Here is a 17,190-nt window from a genome sequence, read left to right on the forward strand (position 1 = left end):
GTGTACTGAATTGAAGAATAGATTATGAAGAATATATAATCAACTTTAGCAGGCCAACTGCTGTCCAGTCATGAGGACATGTACAGTAGCAAGAAAAAGCATGTGAACTCCTTAAGACTGTCATAGACTTAAATCTATGAAAGCTTATGCCACCAACTTCTTTCTTTCTCTCAGTTAGTCTCAAAGATGCTAAAAGATCCATTTGCATACTTATCCAGACTAACACGGCTACATCTCTGAATATTACCACTCCTGAGTAGCGTGACTGTGGTCTTGAATCTTATCCATTACTATCTGTATAACAATGGCTTGGTGGAACCTCAAATTCTTAGAAATTGTTTTGTAACCCTTCCCAGACTGATAAGCAATAATACCTGCTTTTCTGAGACCCTCAGAAATAACTTTGATCATAGCAAAACACATTTTCACACACCCATATGGTGAAGACCAAATCCATGAAGTTTCTGATCCTTTTATAGGGTGGGACTTCCCAAATTCACCTCTGCAGAGCTAACCAATTACTTAAGCAGTTGATTCTAATTATCCCCTTAAATGATGCAAGCAGGGGTTCTCTTACTTTTGCATCTGTCCTTACTCTTGTGAACTCATTGTTTGTCTATTTTTATATGATTTTATATCACAGCATTATTTAACATAAACTCTTCTGAGTATTTAGAATAAGCTATCATACAACTGCTTTGTTGTTGTATATGCATATGTATGCTGTAAACCGCTTTGATCGTAGGAAAAGCGGTATACAAATAAATCATATTATTATTATTATTATTAACTGTAGAATTTCTGCAATAAGCATTAAGGTTCACAAGCACTGCATTGGCTTTAAAGATAAGATTTTACATTGACTACTTAGTTAAGTATACTAAGTATAGTACCTTCTGGCCCAACCTGCCCCCTAATCTACTTCATGAGGCAGCAACTGCACAGAGAGAAGTGCAACCGCGTTCATTCAGCTGGTTAGTGGGGCAAACATCAGGAGCAGGAATCCTGTTACACTTCCTTGTCACAGCCTCACTGGCTGGCAGGAAAGTGATGGGAGATGTCATCCACCCGCATCCCATTTAACATTAAAAAAGACTCCCCTTCTCTCTGTGTGGCTACAGCCCAGTAAAGTAGGTTTTTTGGGGGAGGAGAGGTATAATTGTGGCAATAGGGCTATGTAGGAGCCATGAATATGGATTCACTATGGATGCTTAACTCTAAGTTACACATCCATAAATCTAATCCTGAATTCCAGCCATAATTCTGTTCATCTGTAGATGAAATATTGCTGAGATGTCAGTTCTTACCATCATCTGTCTTTTCCAGAATGTTCAGTACATCAGCCAGTTCTAGTGATAACTCATCTGGCTGCTGAGCCACATATGGATGGACACACTGTACTTGAGGGCAATCTGCCAACAAGATTAAAAAAAAGTTTAATATAGCTTGCAAGCCATTTAGGTACTGAGAGGATGTCTGAAGCAGAGTCAGATGATAATGAAAGTCAGATCTATATAATATGGAACAGTCTATAATAACACATAATCACCAGGCCTATTATCTCTCTATACCTGGGCTTAGAAAGACAAACTAAAATATGATCTAGTGTAATTTGTATGAAAGATGCTGGCTCTGTTGATTGCAAGACCGGCAGGTTAGCAGTTTGAGGCCCGGGTGCTGCATGATGGGGTGAACTCCTGTCTCTAGTCCCAGCTTCTGCCAACCTAGCAGTTCGAAAACATGCAAATGCAAGTAGATAAATAGGTACCACTTCTCAGCGGGAACGTAACAGCGTTTGGTGGAGTTATGCTGGCCACATGACCACTAGAGCAGTCCTTGGACAACACTGGCTCTGACTTAAGAAACAAAAATGACTACCGTCCCGTACAGTCAGTTATGACTAGTCATGGCAGCTCAGGATGGGCCCTGCCTGAGGCCATGATCTAGTAAGCTTCCCTGCTCTCTTTTTCCTCCCTCTCCTTTCTCAGGCAGAGGCAGCTGCTCCAAATGCCCTCCTTGCTTTTCTCTTCCCCTCCAGGACAGAAAAAGTTTGAGAAGAGGAGGAGAAAGAAGAGGAGCAGCAGCAGCAGCAGCAGCAGCAGCAATCTTACACCCCTTTTGAGCAACTCTGTTGCCCCTCGGGGGTCCTGCCCCACAGTTTGAGAACCATATGGCTAGAGAACATGTGTATACCAGATGAAAAAGTAACCCAATGGGCTGTGTCATTGCAACAAATGTTTCAATACAATGGCCAGTGAGGGTACTGGCTGGTTGTGGAATAGTTTAACCCACTGACCACTCATGCTACAAGACTTGTGTAAGAAATCTGGGGAACTCAGATCATCCACCTTCACTTGAATGCAACAAAGAACATAGTGAAGATGAATCTCTAGGGATAGGGATGATTGGGGAGCAAACAAGTACGGGACACTTAACCTATACAAAACCCTGACACACAGCTTGAAATTGTTGCTTGAATAAGGCAGGTAGAAAAGCTAATAACTCTGGAAACTCATACTTCAGGGAACAACTCAAAGCTGATCCTCAGAATTTAGGTTTTACAGCGCGCCCGTGCCATACGCGGGCGCGCCATACGCGGCCTTGAGCATACGCGCTCAAGCTGCGGGGCGTGCGCGGGGCGATGCGTCCCATTCAATTGAATGGGCGCGCACGCCCGTTGTGCCCCGCGCACACCCGCGCTGCCGCGCACGAGCCCCATTGTTTCCAATGGGGCTCGAGCATAGGCAGAATTCGCCTTACGCGGAGGGATCCGGAACGGATCCCCCGCGTAAGGCGAGGACGGACTGTACATGTTTGTTCCACAAATAATACCTGACTTATGTTTGCATCCTAAAAGCAACATAACTACAACTAGCAAACAAGAAATGCTCTTTGGAACTGTCCAGATGGCATCTACCCATCATCCCTCCCTCTTTCTGTTGTCCCACTTACCCATCAGCCTGGATGTAAAGGAAACAAACTTGGTTCGCCTGTTTGGGGCCAGCAAGATCATCCAACGTTTCATTTCACTTCTGTATGGGGTAGAAGTATAAGAAGAGAGAATACAGTAACTTTTTTCTATTCAGTTTTGGAAAGAGGCAGTAGAAACAGTACTGCTCTTACAATTCTTGCCCCATTTTCATATTTTTTGGCTGACAGACATTTTCCCTTCCCAGTCAGTTCTCTGACATACACATACCATTTGCTCTATTGTTCTCCTTTCCCCCTTGTTGATGGGATCTTTCTTATTTTCATTGCTAAAACCTAGCTCTCACAACACCCTTATATAATGCTGCACCTTTCTTAATGTATGAATAGGTGAAATTCAAGAGTTCCCTCTCTCCTGTCAACCAAGCCTATAAAGCATCAATTGTCAGCAAGACATTTATGCATCCTGACTCATCTGCTCCCACTCACTGGTTAAAATGTCATGCACAAGGTAATACATGAACGTGTTCAGGTTAAACTGATGAACTATACTGAAAGAACCTGGACATATTGCAGAAAAACTTGACTAAGCAATGACAGATGGTTTTTTGTGGGTTTTTCAGGCTATGTGGCCATGTTCTAGAAGAGTTTGTTCCTGACCTTTCGCCAGCATCTAATCCTCTTTTGCATACCCTCCCATCCTGAGGCCTGCCATTAACAACAGAACAATCCACATGCAAATCACTCCTGCCTTCCCAGGTTCACACAGTATATATATATACCCAACTCCTTTCCTGGAAAGCATTCTCTGAAGATGTCAGCCACAGATGCTGGCGAAACGTCAAGAATAAACTCTTCTAGAACATGGCCACATAGCCCGAAAAACCCATAAAAAACTATGGCTGCCGGCCATGAAAGTCTTCGACTTCACAATGACAGATGCATTCTGCAGTCATTGTCCCATTGTTTTTTTCACTTTTATTTACATGCATTGTTTCCTAAAATACCTGAAACATCTATTCTCTTTTAATGAGGGAAGTTAGAGGTGATTCAGGAGATCATAATAAACATGTAAAGAAGAAAAAGGGGAGTCCATTTGACCCTCTCTTAGAAGTTCAAAGAACCAGGAGATGTGATTAGTTTCACTGTAGGGTCTCACTGAATGTAGGTCTCAACACCAGCCTTATAGCCAAAAAGGAGAAGCAGACTAGAACATGGAACGACAGATGCAAGCTCTAGGAACAGAGATTCCACCTCAACATTAAGAGGAACTTTCTGACAGTAAGAGCTGTTTGACAGTGGAATACACTCCCTCAGAGCATGGTGGGGTCTCCTTCCTTGGAGGTCTTCAAACAGAAGCTGGATGGCTATTGGTCGGGGATGCTTTGGTTTGAGAGTTCCTGCACGGCAGGGGGTTGGACTGGATGGCCCTTGTGGTCTCTTCCAACTGTATGATTCTGTGATCCCTCATATTCCTTTTGGCTCTGATGCTGTCATAAACACTGAGTGGCTTGAGTGAAAGTTGTGAATTTTGCCTCCTTCTTTCCCGCATAGCTAAAAACAAGTGTTACAACAGTTATAGAGCTGAACACCTTATTCCTAAGGATTGTTCACTGGAATGGGGCAGTGAAGAGGGAGAGACAAAAATTATATGATAAAAGCAGTAAACAAGGAAACATTTCACCATCTTTGCCACATCATTACTCTTGCTCCACAAAATATTGTTGTAACAGATAACTGAGAACTCATCTATTCAAACAAATGCTGGACATTAACACTTTTTTCACTAATTTTTCTTAGCAGGATGTCATTAGCAACATAGCTATTCTGGGATATTTTGGTGATTGTGATAATAACTGATTAGCTTTGTACCCCACCTTTCCACTAAAACTGAGATTCAACTAATGAAAATACAACAAAGTTAAAACATATAAAAGATTGACATTAAATTGGAATTTTAATTTAACATTTAACATTTAAAAACAAGTTTAAAATGATAAAAAATAGTTGAAAAGAACAGTACAGTTAAAACAATAGAAACAATACAGCACCTTTCTAATAGTTATTTCTTTAAAAACCATCAGTTCTCAAAATCCTGCAAAACTAAAACAGCCTCTACTTGCAAGAAGATGAACACAGCTCCTTGCAGTGTTTAAGTATGCAATTGAACACAAAAATAGAAGTACTGGAAGCAGTGCAAGGGGAAAGTCAGCTACAAAGCTGTGTAATAGATGAAGATTGGGGCAACACACTGCAGCCCACATGCTATGGGCATTTAATTATAATGATGTGGCTTTAAAGTTCTGTGCCTTCCAAAGTGAATTTTGAAACAAACAAACAAACAAACAAACAAATCCAACATTTATTTGCTTATTAGCTCTAACATTTTATATTCATTTTAGGAACAGTTGAAAAAGGCCCATGAAACTTGCTTCTGACCATGGATTTAAGATCTTAAATATTGTCATCAGGTAGATGAAAAAAGCTTGATAAAAGAGGATAAAAAAACTGAACAAAGGACAAAAAGGCAGATTCGTTTATATCTATTTGTTTATAGAACATTATCATAGGCACGTTATAGATGGCCCAGAAGGGGCAGTCTCACGTCGCTGTCGATTGCAGCATCCGGGAACCGCAACAGCCAAATGGCGCGGTTCCCAGACGCTGCAAAGAAGGAGCGCGATTTTCGCACTCCTTCCTGCGGCCCGGAAGAGATGCCGCAAGTGCCAAAGCGCGCACTCGCGGTGTCACTTCTGCTGCGCGACGTGCGGACGCAGAGCGTCCGCTACGTCATAATGGTGGCACCCATCTGTATGCAGCACCGCCATTCTGACGTAGTCATTACGCGCGAGGGGCAAGGCGTGTCAGGAAGCGCCGCCCCTCGCACGTGATGGTGGCGCCTCATGGGCCCATCTGTAACGCGCCATAGTATTTTAAACCCAGTTTATCCAGTTAATATGTAAGTGATTTTCACAGCTGGCTGTCTGGGTTAAAGAGAACCAGTGTGATGTAGTGGTTTGAGCCAGTGGTATTCCCATGTGTGGTGTCTCCCAGTGTGGTGTGCATGTGTATGTGTGCCAGGGGAGCTTCTGGAGGGCAGCCAAAAGGGGCATACTTGCTCTTCTCCTTTGCTGCAGCAGTGGCTTACTCCTGAGGCGGGAGCTGCCACCGCAAAGTCAGGAGGGTGTTTTCACCCTTCTCCTTCACCACAGTGGTAGCCTCCTCCACAGGAGGAAAGGTCCTGATTGGATACAGTGGGGTTCGGTATGGATCAGATATATGGATTTAGATCCTGCTAAAAACAAGCAGAAAGAAAGAAGGACCCCCCCCCCCCAACTTTCAGCACCAAATTCAGCATCAAACAAAACTGGACAAAACAAGTGCATTGCTTGGGACCAATTTTTTTTTTTTTTACTTTAGAGCTCTACGTTCTGTTTAGGTGTCATTCTCTTTATATAGATATCTCAAACATGTGACCCCTCTGGATCCAGAAGCCACTGAAAGACTCGAGGATTGTTGGGGGGTAGGGGCTAGTGCAAGTTCATCAGAGAGGAGAAAGGAACTGGTTTTCTCCGTCTTTGGACATGCCAGAAGGAGACACTATCCAATATACCTGGCAAATGGTGTGGGAGAGTAGGGCAGAGACAGGCTCAAAGATTATCCTATGAACCACAAGAGACCCAAATACATTGTGTTTAAGCAAATTCAGCAGAATCATCCACACAGGCAACACACTTGTGTATCAGACTGTACTTACTGGGATGATGCCTTCAGCATGTAGCTGACTTCCCGATCATCTGCATTTTCCAGCAGCCTTAGGATAAAGACATTGGCCAAGCTCTGTCCTTGGTCCTCCAACTCCTCTACCCGAAGAAGTCCTCGGGCAGCAGAATCAAATACCTGGTACTTGTCACTAAAAGAAAAAAATAATGTGGCCACCAGAATCATTAGCAATAGACTGAGATGTTAAAAATGATTTGAAAAATATGACAGAGAATCAACAAGGACACACATCACATAGGTCTAGGAGAGAAATCATCTCTGTAGAAGAACATGTGTCTTGAGATGAATCCACACTGCTCTATTGTATCAGGTTGATATCACTCCAATTGCAAGGTCTCTATTTTACAGAATCCTGGGATTTTTAGTTTGTGCTAGGGGATGCACACTTAAACTGCAACACTACAGGAGCATTTCTGGGCACCTCTTCAGCAAACAACAAATCCCAGGATTCCACAGGAAGGATCCATGACAGTTAAAGTGGTATCGGACTGGTACAATTGTGTAGTGGGGATATACTCTTGGAATCTAAGGACTAAACAACACTGTAATCTATTTGTCTTTTGTTAACTGTCCTTGAGTTGACTTTGACTCATAGCAACTCTCTTGAAGACCCCCTGTCCTCTACCTTTCTGCTCAGGTCCTGCAGACTCAGGCCTGTGTCCTCCCTGATCAAATCTAGCCATCTGGCATGTGGTCTTCTTCTCTTTCTATTGCCTTCCACTTTTCATAGCTTCACTGCCTTTTCTAATTATTCATTTTTCCTCATAATGCAGCAAAAATACAACCTCAACTTAGTCATCTTGGCTTCCAGAGACAGTTTCAGCTTGATCTGTTCTAGAGAGCCAATTTTCTTTCTATCAGCTTTTTTCACTGTCCAGCTCTCACATCCATACACTGTAATACAATGGCTTGTACTATCCTTACTTTAGGTTCAGAATTATGTCTTTACACTTTATGACCCTATCCATTTCTTTCATAGCTGCCTTCCCAGTCCCAGTCTTCCTCTGTTTCATCCTGCCTCTGAGTCTAAGCCTGCTCTGCTTATGATAATCTGTATCTGGACATAAAAAAATTAAACATCTTGACAATCCCTTCTCCATAACACAGTACTCAGAAAAAGAGATAATTTGCATCTGAAAAGGGATATGATAAATGTGTTTCCTTCACTCTTCTTGTGCTAGTTCTCTTCTGAAACCTTTCCCTACCCAGTTGTTTTCACGCCCTGCTGGTATTCTGGGGTTTTTGTTTACCTTGTAAACATGGCTCCGGCAATGAAGTCACTGTATGATGGGATATAAACAAAAAGTGACTCTGTAGGTAGGGGATGCTTTAGCATTTACTTTCCACTCAGCCCTCTCTGAAGCAAATCACCACTTCATGCCAATCTAAGAAGGCAGGTAGGGGATTACCAGTTTTGAAAATCCAGAATAACAGGAAACAAATATTTAAGAGCTGTAATGACCTAAAGCTGAGTCTGTAGCACAGCAAGTGCTGATAAACAGAACCTGTACCTGATAGACATATCTAATATCCAGTGTTTTGATATTATATTTAGGATTTGGCAACCAGCCTTCTGCCTCCCTATGTTTCCAACTCACCCAGTAATTTGTCTGCAGAGCACTAACAAATCATTGAAGAGGAACAAGTAGATTTCTCTGAAGAGTTTCTTTGTACGAAGGGTACGTGATGTTTTGGGACCATTCATCTGCTGGAGTTCTCCCTGCTTTAGTAGCCAACGGGAATGAGAGATGATGGGCACAGACTAATAAAGGGAATAAAACAATGATCAAGAATGCTGCAAACCAACACCTTGTATCAATCAAACTGAATTCAACACTAATTCTTGCTTCGTCCCCTTCCTAAAGTATATGGAGACCACATTACAATATTGCACAGCTCTAAAAGAAGAAATGCAGTTTTCATTTTTAAATCCTGCCAAAGGGGAAAATGCTAAAAACATTTATTAAGCACATGAAATGAACAAGGTGCTGTGAAAAAAAAACCAAAATAGAGAATCTGCAAGATTATAATCAGATCAGTAAAACTGTGGTCTTGTTGTGGTTAAATAATACACAAAGCTGCAAAACATGATGGGCTGGTATCAATAAAAATAGAAGAAAGTTGAAACAAATAGATTTTAAGTGATTTCTTAGGCTGGAAGAGATCTAATTGACCAGGTATCACTTTCAAGCAGAGCAAGTATCTGACAAACACTAACATCTGAAGAAAACAACAGTGTCCCCCAGAGTGTCTATGAATTAGTTGAAGGCTTTCATGGCTGGCATCCATAGTTTTTTGTGGGTTTTTCGGGCTATGTGGCCATGTTCTAGCAGAGTTTCTTTCTGATGTTTCGCCAGCATCTGTGGCTGGCATCTTCAGAGAAATTCTCTGAAGATGCCAGCCACAGATGCTGGCGAAATGTCAGAAAGAAACTCTGCTAGAACATGGCCACATAGCCCGAAAAACCCACAAAAAACTATGTTTATGAACTCTCCACTGGAACTCAGTATCTCCTGTTACACAGTATACATCCTGAGATTAATCACTTGTTAATCCCCTCAGACTGGTAAAACCAGTCACTTCTTTTTTAACACAAGTCAAGAGGCATTAAAATGTTTGAAGCAACTGCTACATATGAGTGGTTAGCTGGAATGTTTGTATTAAAAACCAACTTTCTGTCACAGTGAAAATAACCATAACAATAAAGGGATGTAGCTGCATCCATCATGTACTGGCTTTTACTTGTCTTTAATTCTCACAAACACAGCAGTACTTGCTCCTTGGAACTATCCAGCTAAGTGTTCAAAGAGGCCTTCTCTCTGACCATCTAAGTGAATGCTAGGAACAAAGAACTCTATGAAGAAGGAACTCTACAAAGACTCTGAAATCTAGGTTCTATTCAAGCAGGTAGTAGCTAAACTGACTTTACAGATTTCCATCTGATTATTTATTTTTAGGATTCTTGTTCTCCCTTTCAATTGATAGTAAGACCTGGGAAAATATATGGACTCATTTACCATTTAAAACTAGGTCTATTGCTATTAAAGAGAATACTATCAAGTTGGTCCATCAATGGTACCTCACCCCAATCAAATTGGCTCGTATGTCTACCAATGCTAATCCAAAATGCTGGAGGGGTTGTGAAGGTAGGGGAACATTTGTACATATGTAGCTGGATTGTCCCTTAGTGCATGAATATTGGACAGAAATTTTACAACTGATATCCAAGATCACTAAACAAAGTACACAATTATCACCACTCCTGCTCCTGTTCTCCATTCTTATGAATGAAAATAAAGCCCTGCAGCATAAAGAAGTTATTAGTTTGCTTCTGGCTGTTGCCAGGCTTGAGATAGCCAAGAAATGGAAAACTGGAAAGCTGAATATTTCAGGATGGTGGACTAGACTCTGGGACTTGTGGTTAATGGAGAAAATGGCAGATAATAACAACAGAGCGAGAGGCTTACACTCTGGATTGACCTTTCATAAGATTTGGCACCCATTTATTGAATACATCCAGCAAGATTTAGTCTCTAGACATCCCCCAATTTTAGCTAAATTTTTATGGAAACATGTCTTTCAGAATCCCTGAATATACATTTTATCTATAATTTTCAGGCCCTTATCTGGGTTATTGCCTGTATTTATTGTTGTTTTGGTGTACTGCTTGTTGTCATGTTTTGTTTTAGAATGTATTAATAAATTTTAATTTAAAAAAAAGGATTCTTGTTCTCCCTTCACTCTTTTCTCAGACAAATGTGCTTTTATTCTTTGATACCTAAATGCATTATATTAAAAATGGAATTTTCCAACACCCACCCCCTCTGCCATGCTAAGACTGCCTAGGTATTTAGCTACTTCTGTGTACTCCAAGCTTACAAGGTTCTATAGGACTTGATGTTCTCTGGGCTTTAAGGAAGTACATCCACAATCTCTCTTCCCCCTTCCCACCTCTTAATTCTTTTTTGGATAGAAAAAGGGAGAGGATCCTTGGTAATTGGGCTTTGCAGCTAAGATCGTTTTTGATGCAGACAGAATGTAAAGTTCTACCAGTGCACCTATGAAGAAGGCCCAGCTGGCTGGCAGGGCACTCCCTGACCAATGAGGAGCCTTGGGTTGGGGAGGGTGAGGCTGGTTGGCAATGGTGAAGTTGTACCTAGGACTGCTTTGGAGTGGTGGAGTCTCCTTCTTTGGAGGTTTTTAAACAGAAGCTGATGATAATCTGTTGGGAGTGTTTTGACTGTGCATTCCTGCATGGCAGGGCTTGGATTTCATGGCCCTGGAGGTCTCTTCCAACTCTATGATCCTATGACAATCTGGCAGCCACTGTGCAGTTAGGGAAAAGCTATCATACAAGAGCATACTGGGTACCTCTTTGAATAACGTTTAAAAAGTTACCAAGGCTGGCAGCATAAGTCACCAAGAGGATCTGTCTAGAATCTCTCCAAACATGCAGACAGCCTAGAACCAGAGGTTCTCAACCTTTGATCCTCCAGATGTTTTGGACTTCAGCACCCAGAAGCCTTTGCCACGAAAGAGAAAGTCAAAAACATCTGGAGGACCACAGGTTGAGAACCACTGGCTTAGAAGATTCTGGGAATGTATGCTGCCATCTCAGCAGTAATTATTTTTTTTCTTCCCATATGATACACTGGAAAGCCAGTGTGGTGTAGTGGTTTGAATGCTAGACTTGGACTTTGGGAGATGAGGGTTTGAAACCCTGCTCAGCCATGGAAACCTTGAGTATGACTTGGACAAATCACATCCTCTCTCATGCTAGGAAGGTGGCAATGGTAAACCTTTGAAGAAATCTTGCCAAGAAAACCCTAAGATAAGATCACTACAAATCAAAGTTGAAGCCATATACAAGAACAAAAGGTTACATTAGCTTGGTCAAGAAGATATCCCAGTGGCAGAAAGCAACACATTTGTTGAATAATAATAATAATAATAATAATAATAATAAATTTTTAGCCTGCCTCTCCCTGCAGATCGAGTCAGGTTTAAGACACTTTTTTTGCCCCAGCTGCTTTTGTGTTTGTTTGAAACACTACTCAGCCATGGAAACCTTGTGGATGGAGGGGGGGAGGGAGGGAGGGAATGAGAGAGCGAGAGAGGGACTCAGAAAGTAACTGAAATCTGGGATTATTATTTACAACTGTCCAAATGACAATGCTGCAGAATGGCAGCATTGTTGATCTAGTTCTGTATGGACTCTGTAATAAAATGTGATTCTGGGGGACTAAAATGTCCCAACCTGGTGTTTGAGGGTTGAGAGAAATTAATACCTGAAATTTAAGCAAAGAAAAAATTCAAAAATGCTTAGGGGCTTCCCTTCAGACACTGGATTACTAATTAAATAGACACAAATCCCCCTCACACATCCCCACAGCTCACCTCCAAGCTTTGCCATTCAACACAGTACAACACACAAACTAACTTCACCATTAACATATAACCACTTCTTCCCAACGAAGGGTTCCACAGGTATATGTACTCTACACACTTTCATGCCATCACTCTCTGAAGATGCCTGCCACAGATGCAGGTGAAACATCAAGAATAAATTCTTCCAGAATGTGGCCACATAGCCTGAAAAGCCCACAGAAAACTATGGATGCCAACTGTGAAAGCCTTCAACTTCACCAAATGCAAACTATCAGTAAGGTATATGGAGCCTAGATAATTAACGTGTTGTCGTCATTGTTAACTCTGACTTATAGTGACCCTATGTATGAGAGACCTCCTGGTAACCCTGTTATCAACAGTCCTGGTCAGGTCTTGCAAACTCAGGACTGTGACTTCCTTGATTGAGTGTGGTCTATGTCTACCTCTTTTCCAGCTACTTTCTACCTTGCCAAACATTATTGTCTTTTCTAATGAGTCATGTCTTCTCATGGTATGTCCAACTTACGACAGTACATTATGGGGGGTCAGGTGGAAATTATGCCTGGAGTAATGTGGGATGTGCTTGGATACCCCTTTATGAGCTTAAATTTACTTGATTCCATTTCTTTCATTGTGAACTGTGGATTGTTGCTAGAACAGAAGGATGTGGTTCTAAAAATATACTTTCCCAAAGGTATAGTGGCTGGCTGGCGGTAGTGGTGATTAGTACTAACAGTTGCGGTAGTATCAATACCTCTACATGCAGACAGCTAGGTGCTTTCAAAACTTTCTGCTTTTGCTTGCTCCTCAATAATTCAGTCCTTCTAAGTAGATATGCACAAGCTAAATTTCTGCATTCTCCTGCTTCTGTTACTTCTGAGTAAAACTCCAGAGGGTGATTTGAATTTTACTTTGTGGTGGAGATTGTAACGAACAGATTATGGATGCTCTCAGAACTTGCTGCTGAGTTGAAAGACTAGCCCAACTCTAGTTGGCCCAACTCAAGTTGTTAGTCTCAACTTGAGTAAGATCACTAAATTAGTGGAGTTTATGTTTGCATTGACTCACCATTCAACAACTGATTCAATGGGTTTACTCTAGCTGGGATTAACCAATAAGATGCATGTTTCTGTTTCTGTGTGGCTCTTCTGATAATAATGATAATGGCCATGTGGATTCCTACCACTACATTAATCATTTCAAAATCAGTTTACTCTCTCTACAATGGAAGCTATCTATGGAAAAGAGCAGTGTGGATCTAAAAGACGACTTTTGTGTCATTGTATGGCAGAGGTAAGAATCATGTTCCAACATCTCTAGTCAGCATAGCCAATCTAGATGAAAGTTGGGAATGCCACTGAATCCTCTACAATAAAGTAAGCTCAACCGACTTTTCCCCAGATACATTTTACATAAGAAAGTAGTTCAAATAATTATGGTGGAAAAGTAGACATTAGCAAACTTAAAGGAATCAGGTGAATAAATTGTAGCAAAAGGGGAAAGAAGTGCCAAACAGTAAAAGGACAATTCAGCACATGGAAATATTCCAAAAGCAGAGATCCATGTATCAGCTAGTACAAGTACACCATGAGGAAAGATGTTAAGTCATGAATAGCAGTGATCTTACAGATACAAAAGCAGTTGATAATGCACATGAAAAGAAAGCAAATAAGCAATGCAAACAAATTAAATTCAAAACACGGGGAAAATGTATAGAAAATTTCGAAGTCAGGTCATGAAAAATACTTGTAAACAACTGATACAGAAGTTTGAGAGAGAGAGAGAGAGAGAGAGAGATCTTTGTTTGAAAATCTAAGGAGACATGATTTAATTAAAACTTGTTATTTAGAATATATAGGTGCAGTTAAATTACAAAGAAATTCAGCAGTATCAGGGGAGAAAAATGTAAGCACAATAATTCTACAAAGAGTGTAGAAATGAATCTTAGATATGATTCTTCTCAACTAAACTGTGTAAATTTGGGAGGGGATGCTTGCTATAAAATGCCGATTAGTGGTATTAACACCTTTTAATTTATTAAAATATATAAAATATATGTTTTGGAAATGTGTCTTTTTTCATACGGCTTTATTTATATTTAGCTTTGATTAGCAACTGGAAGGCACTAATTCAAGATTGGTAGTGAACTAATAGTAGACCTTAGATGTATCTTGCAGGGAAGTACAGAGATGTGATCCTGAATTTCTTATATTCCTCTATGATTAACAAGAATAAATTTGGCACAGAACTGCAAAACAGCTGTGAGTTATAAGTTTAAAAGCTAATTGAAAAGGATATCCAAATAGATGAGATGGATAAAACTGACTAATTATATTAGGTTTAGAGAGAGATGCCAAAGAGATATTGAAATAATTCAAAAGCCAACTGCATATATTCTTTTGTATACACTGAAAGTAATTGTTTTTCCTTGCTCTTCCTTCTTCTATCTCTGGTCTTAGCATGACAGTGTTTCCCTTTTCTCATAGGAATTCCAGGAAACATAACAATAAAATTAATCATTAAAGTTATGTCATGACATGATAGGGCAATCTGAAAGTCTGAGGATTTTGCATGGGAATAAACAAACTAATTTCAGATAAGGAAAGAAGGATGTGTTATCAATTAGAAATATCAAAGGATCTTTCTAAAACAAAACAGATTTAGAACAACTGCATGATATGATTCCTCAAGAATCTACCCAAGTGAAATATAAAAAATTATGATGATTATAATATAAAAACTGTATTCAGTTGTATTTGTATGTCAATGAAATAGCAACCATTAGTGGAGTAAGGAGGATAGAGGACTGTATGGGAGAGGACAAAGGGAAATATCAATTAGTCCATCTATGCCAGGGGTAGGCAACCTTTTTGAGCCGGGGGCCGGGTTGCTGTCCCTCAGACAACTGGGGGGCCGAAGCCGGGGGTGGAGCTTCCACCCTCTGGGGTGGAGCCGCATGCCAGGGCGGAGCTTCCACTATCTGGGGCGGAGCCACATGTCAGGGGCGGAGTTTCCACCCTCCAGGGGCAGAGCCGCATAATAATAATAATATTTGCAAGAAGCTACTAGGGCTGGCAATGCCATAACACAGGAAAAATGCATGCACACTGTCTCAACCCAGAAAAGAGCAAGCAAGTCCATGTGGGGGGATTTTGCAAAGAGAATACCAAAGGATAACAACAACAATAATAATAGCAATATTTGCAAGAATGGAAGCGACTAAGCAAGGCCACAAAACAGCAAAAAATGCATGCCACTGTCTCAACCCAGAAAAGAGCAAGCAAGTCCATGTGGGGGGATTTTGCAAAGAGAATACCAAAGGATAACAACAATAATAATAATAATAGCAATATTTGCAAGAATGGAAGCGACTAGGCAAGGCCGCAGAACAGGGGGAAATGCATGCACAGTGTCCCAAACCAGAAATAAACAAGCCAGCCCATGTGTAGACATTTTGCAAAGAGAATACCAAGGGATGCAAGCATAATAAAAGCAATTTTTGTTAGCATGTTGCAGCTACTATAAGGCCGCAGAACAGGGGGAAATGCATGCACACACTGTCCCAAACCAGAAATAAACAAGCCAGCCCATGTGTAGACATTTTGCAAAGAGAATAACCCTCTTCCCCCAAGGAACCAACCTCTTGCGTGGCAGTGGCTCTGGCTCGCTCGCTCTCTTTCTTTCTTTCTGCCTCCTCCTCCTCCTTCCCCCCATCTCCATTACAGGGGGAGGCGAAGAGAGGAGGGGAGAGCCAGAAGGGTGAAGGCCAGGGCCAGGAGGGCGGAGGAGGAGGAGCGCGGAGCCCATTAGGAGGCCTGGCGCTGCCCTGGAGCCCTCTAACAGCGCTCCAGCGAGCGCACCGAGCTTCGTACATGGGCGCCGCCATTTTCTGTTTTAAAAAGGCGGCGAAGTCTCGCGCGATGAGAAAGGTCGCGCGAGACTTCACCGCCCTTTTAAAGCAGAAAATGGCGGCGCCCATATAGGAGGCCCAGTGCGCTCGCTGGAGCCCTGTTAGAGGGCTCCAGGGCAGCGCCAGGCCTCCTAATGGGCGCCGCGCTCCTCCTCCTTCCCCCTCCGCCCTCCTGGCCCCGGCCTTTGCCAAAATGGCAGCCGGAGAGGCGGCAATCGGCGGCAGGAGTACAAGGTGTTGGTGATTACCTTTAAAGCCCTACATGGCTTGGGCCCAGAGTACTTGAGGGAGCACCTTCTTCCCTATTGTCCGTCCCGCACACTAAGGTCCTTGGGAAGAAATCTACTACAGCCAAAAAGATCTAGGCTAATATCAGTCTCCCAGAGGGCCTTTTCTACTACTGCTCCAAAACTATGGAACGACCTGCCAGAGATCCGTCACATTCCCACTCTGACAGCTTTTAAGAAAGCACTCAAGATGGATCTCTTCCGGCAGGCCTTTCCAACTTAGTTACCCTCCCCAGATATAGAGATATTTGTTCCCTCATCTTCCCCACCTATCTTTCTGCCTATTTTTTTGTTTAATGTCTTTAAATGTTTTTAATGTTTTTATACTATTACTGTTTAATTCTGTTTTAGTACTGGGAATGGGAGGGGGGGGTAGGTCTAGGGTTTGATTTTTTTTAAAACTCTATTGTAACTTGATGTATTTTACTGTTGTAACCCGCCTGGATTCTTCGTGATTGGGCAGGCTAGAAATAAATATTATTATTATAAAACAATTTGAAGGCAAAGAACAACACTTCCATTAAGAGATCCAAACTATACAAAGAAGTCAGAATATATAGGCCTCGATCTTCTAATACAGTATAGAACAAATATTTGTATGCAGAACTATGCTACACTGAGCCATATACCCACCCCTAACTTACTCAAAAGTCATTAAAGATGCTCTGCATGGTGACTCCATGCTACGCAGGTGCAGCTAGCAGACAGGCTTGGAGATGTGACTATATCTACATGGCCAGATGTACAACGATTACAGCAGTGCTGAGATGCCAGGAAGACCCTGACAGATCTCAGTACTGACCACACATCTCCAACCCCACCTGCTCACTGTAAAGCATGGAATAAATATGCAGAGCAGCTTCAGGGGCTTTTCAATAAATGGACGTTGGGTCC

The 17,190-nt window shown here is 41.7% G+C and overlaps 1 protein-coding gene across 1 annotated transcript in view; it reads right to left on the minus strand.

The window, feature by feature from the left end:
* The window catches only part of LOC149318354 (ephexin-1-like), a 46,629-nt gene that overhangs the window by 2,278 nt on the left and 27,161 nt on the right, over nucleotides 1–17,190 (minus strand). Inside the window, exons 9-12 of the mRNA XM_089509516.1 lie at nucleotides 8,310–8,473; nucleotides 6,686–6,841; nucleotides 2,953–3,032; nucleotides 1,308–1,412 (exon numbers count right to left, since the gene is read on the minus strand). Of these exons, the coding sequence (XP_089365642.1) occupies nucleotides 1,308–1,412; nucleotides 2,953–3,032; nucleotides 6,686–6,841; nucleotides 8,310–8,473 (505 nt within the window). The remainder of the gene's footprint in view (nucleotides 1–1,307; nucleotides 1,413–2,952; nucleotides 3,033–6,685; nucleotides 6,842–8,309; nucleotides 8,474–17,190) is intronic.

Source organism: Sceloporus occidentalis, unplaced genomic scaffold, assembly GCF_023333645.1.
Source record: "Sceloporus occidentalis isolate IW3139 unplaced genomic scaffold, rSceOcc1.0.p SCAF_2, whole genome shotgun sequence".
NCBI classification, from domain to species: Eukaryota; Metazoa; Chordata; class Lepidosauria; order Squamata; family Phrynosomatidae; genus Sceloporus; species Sceloporus occidentalis.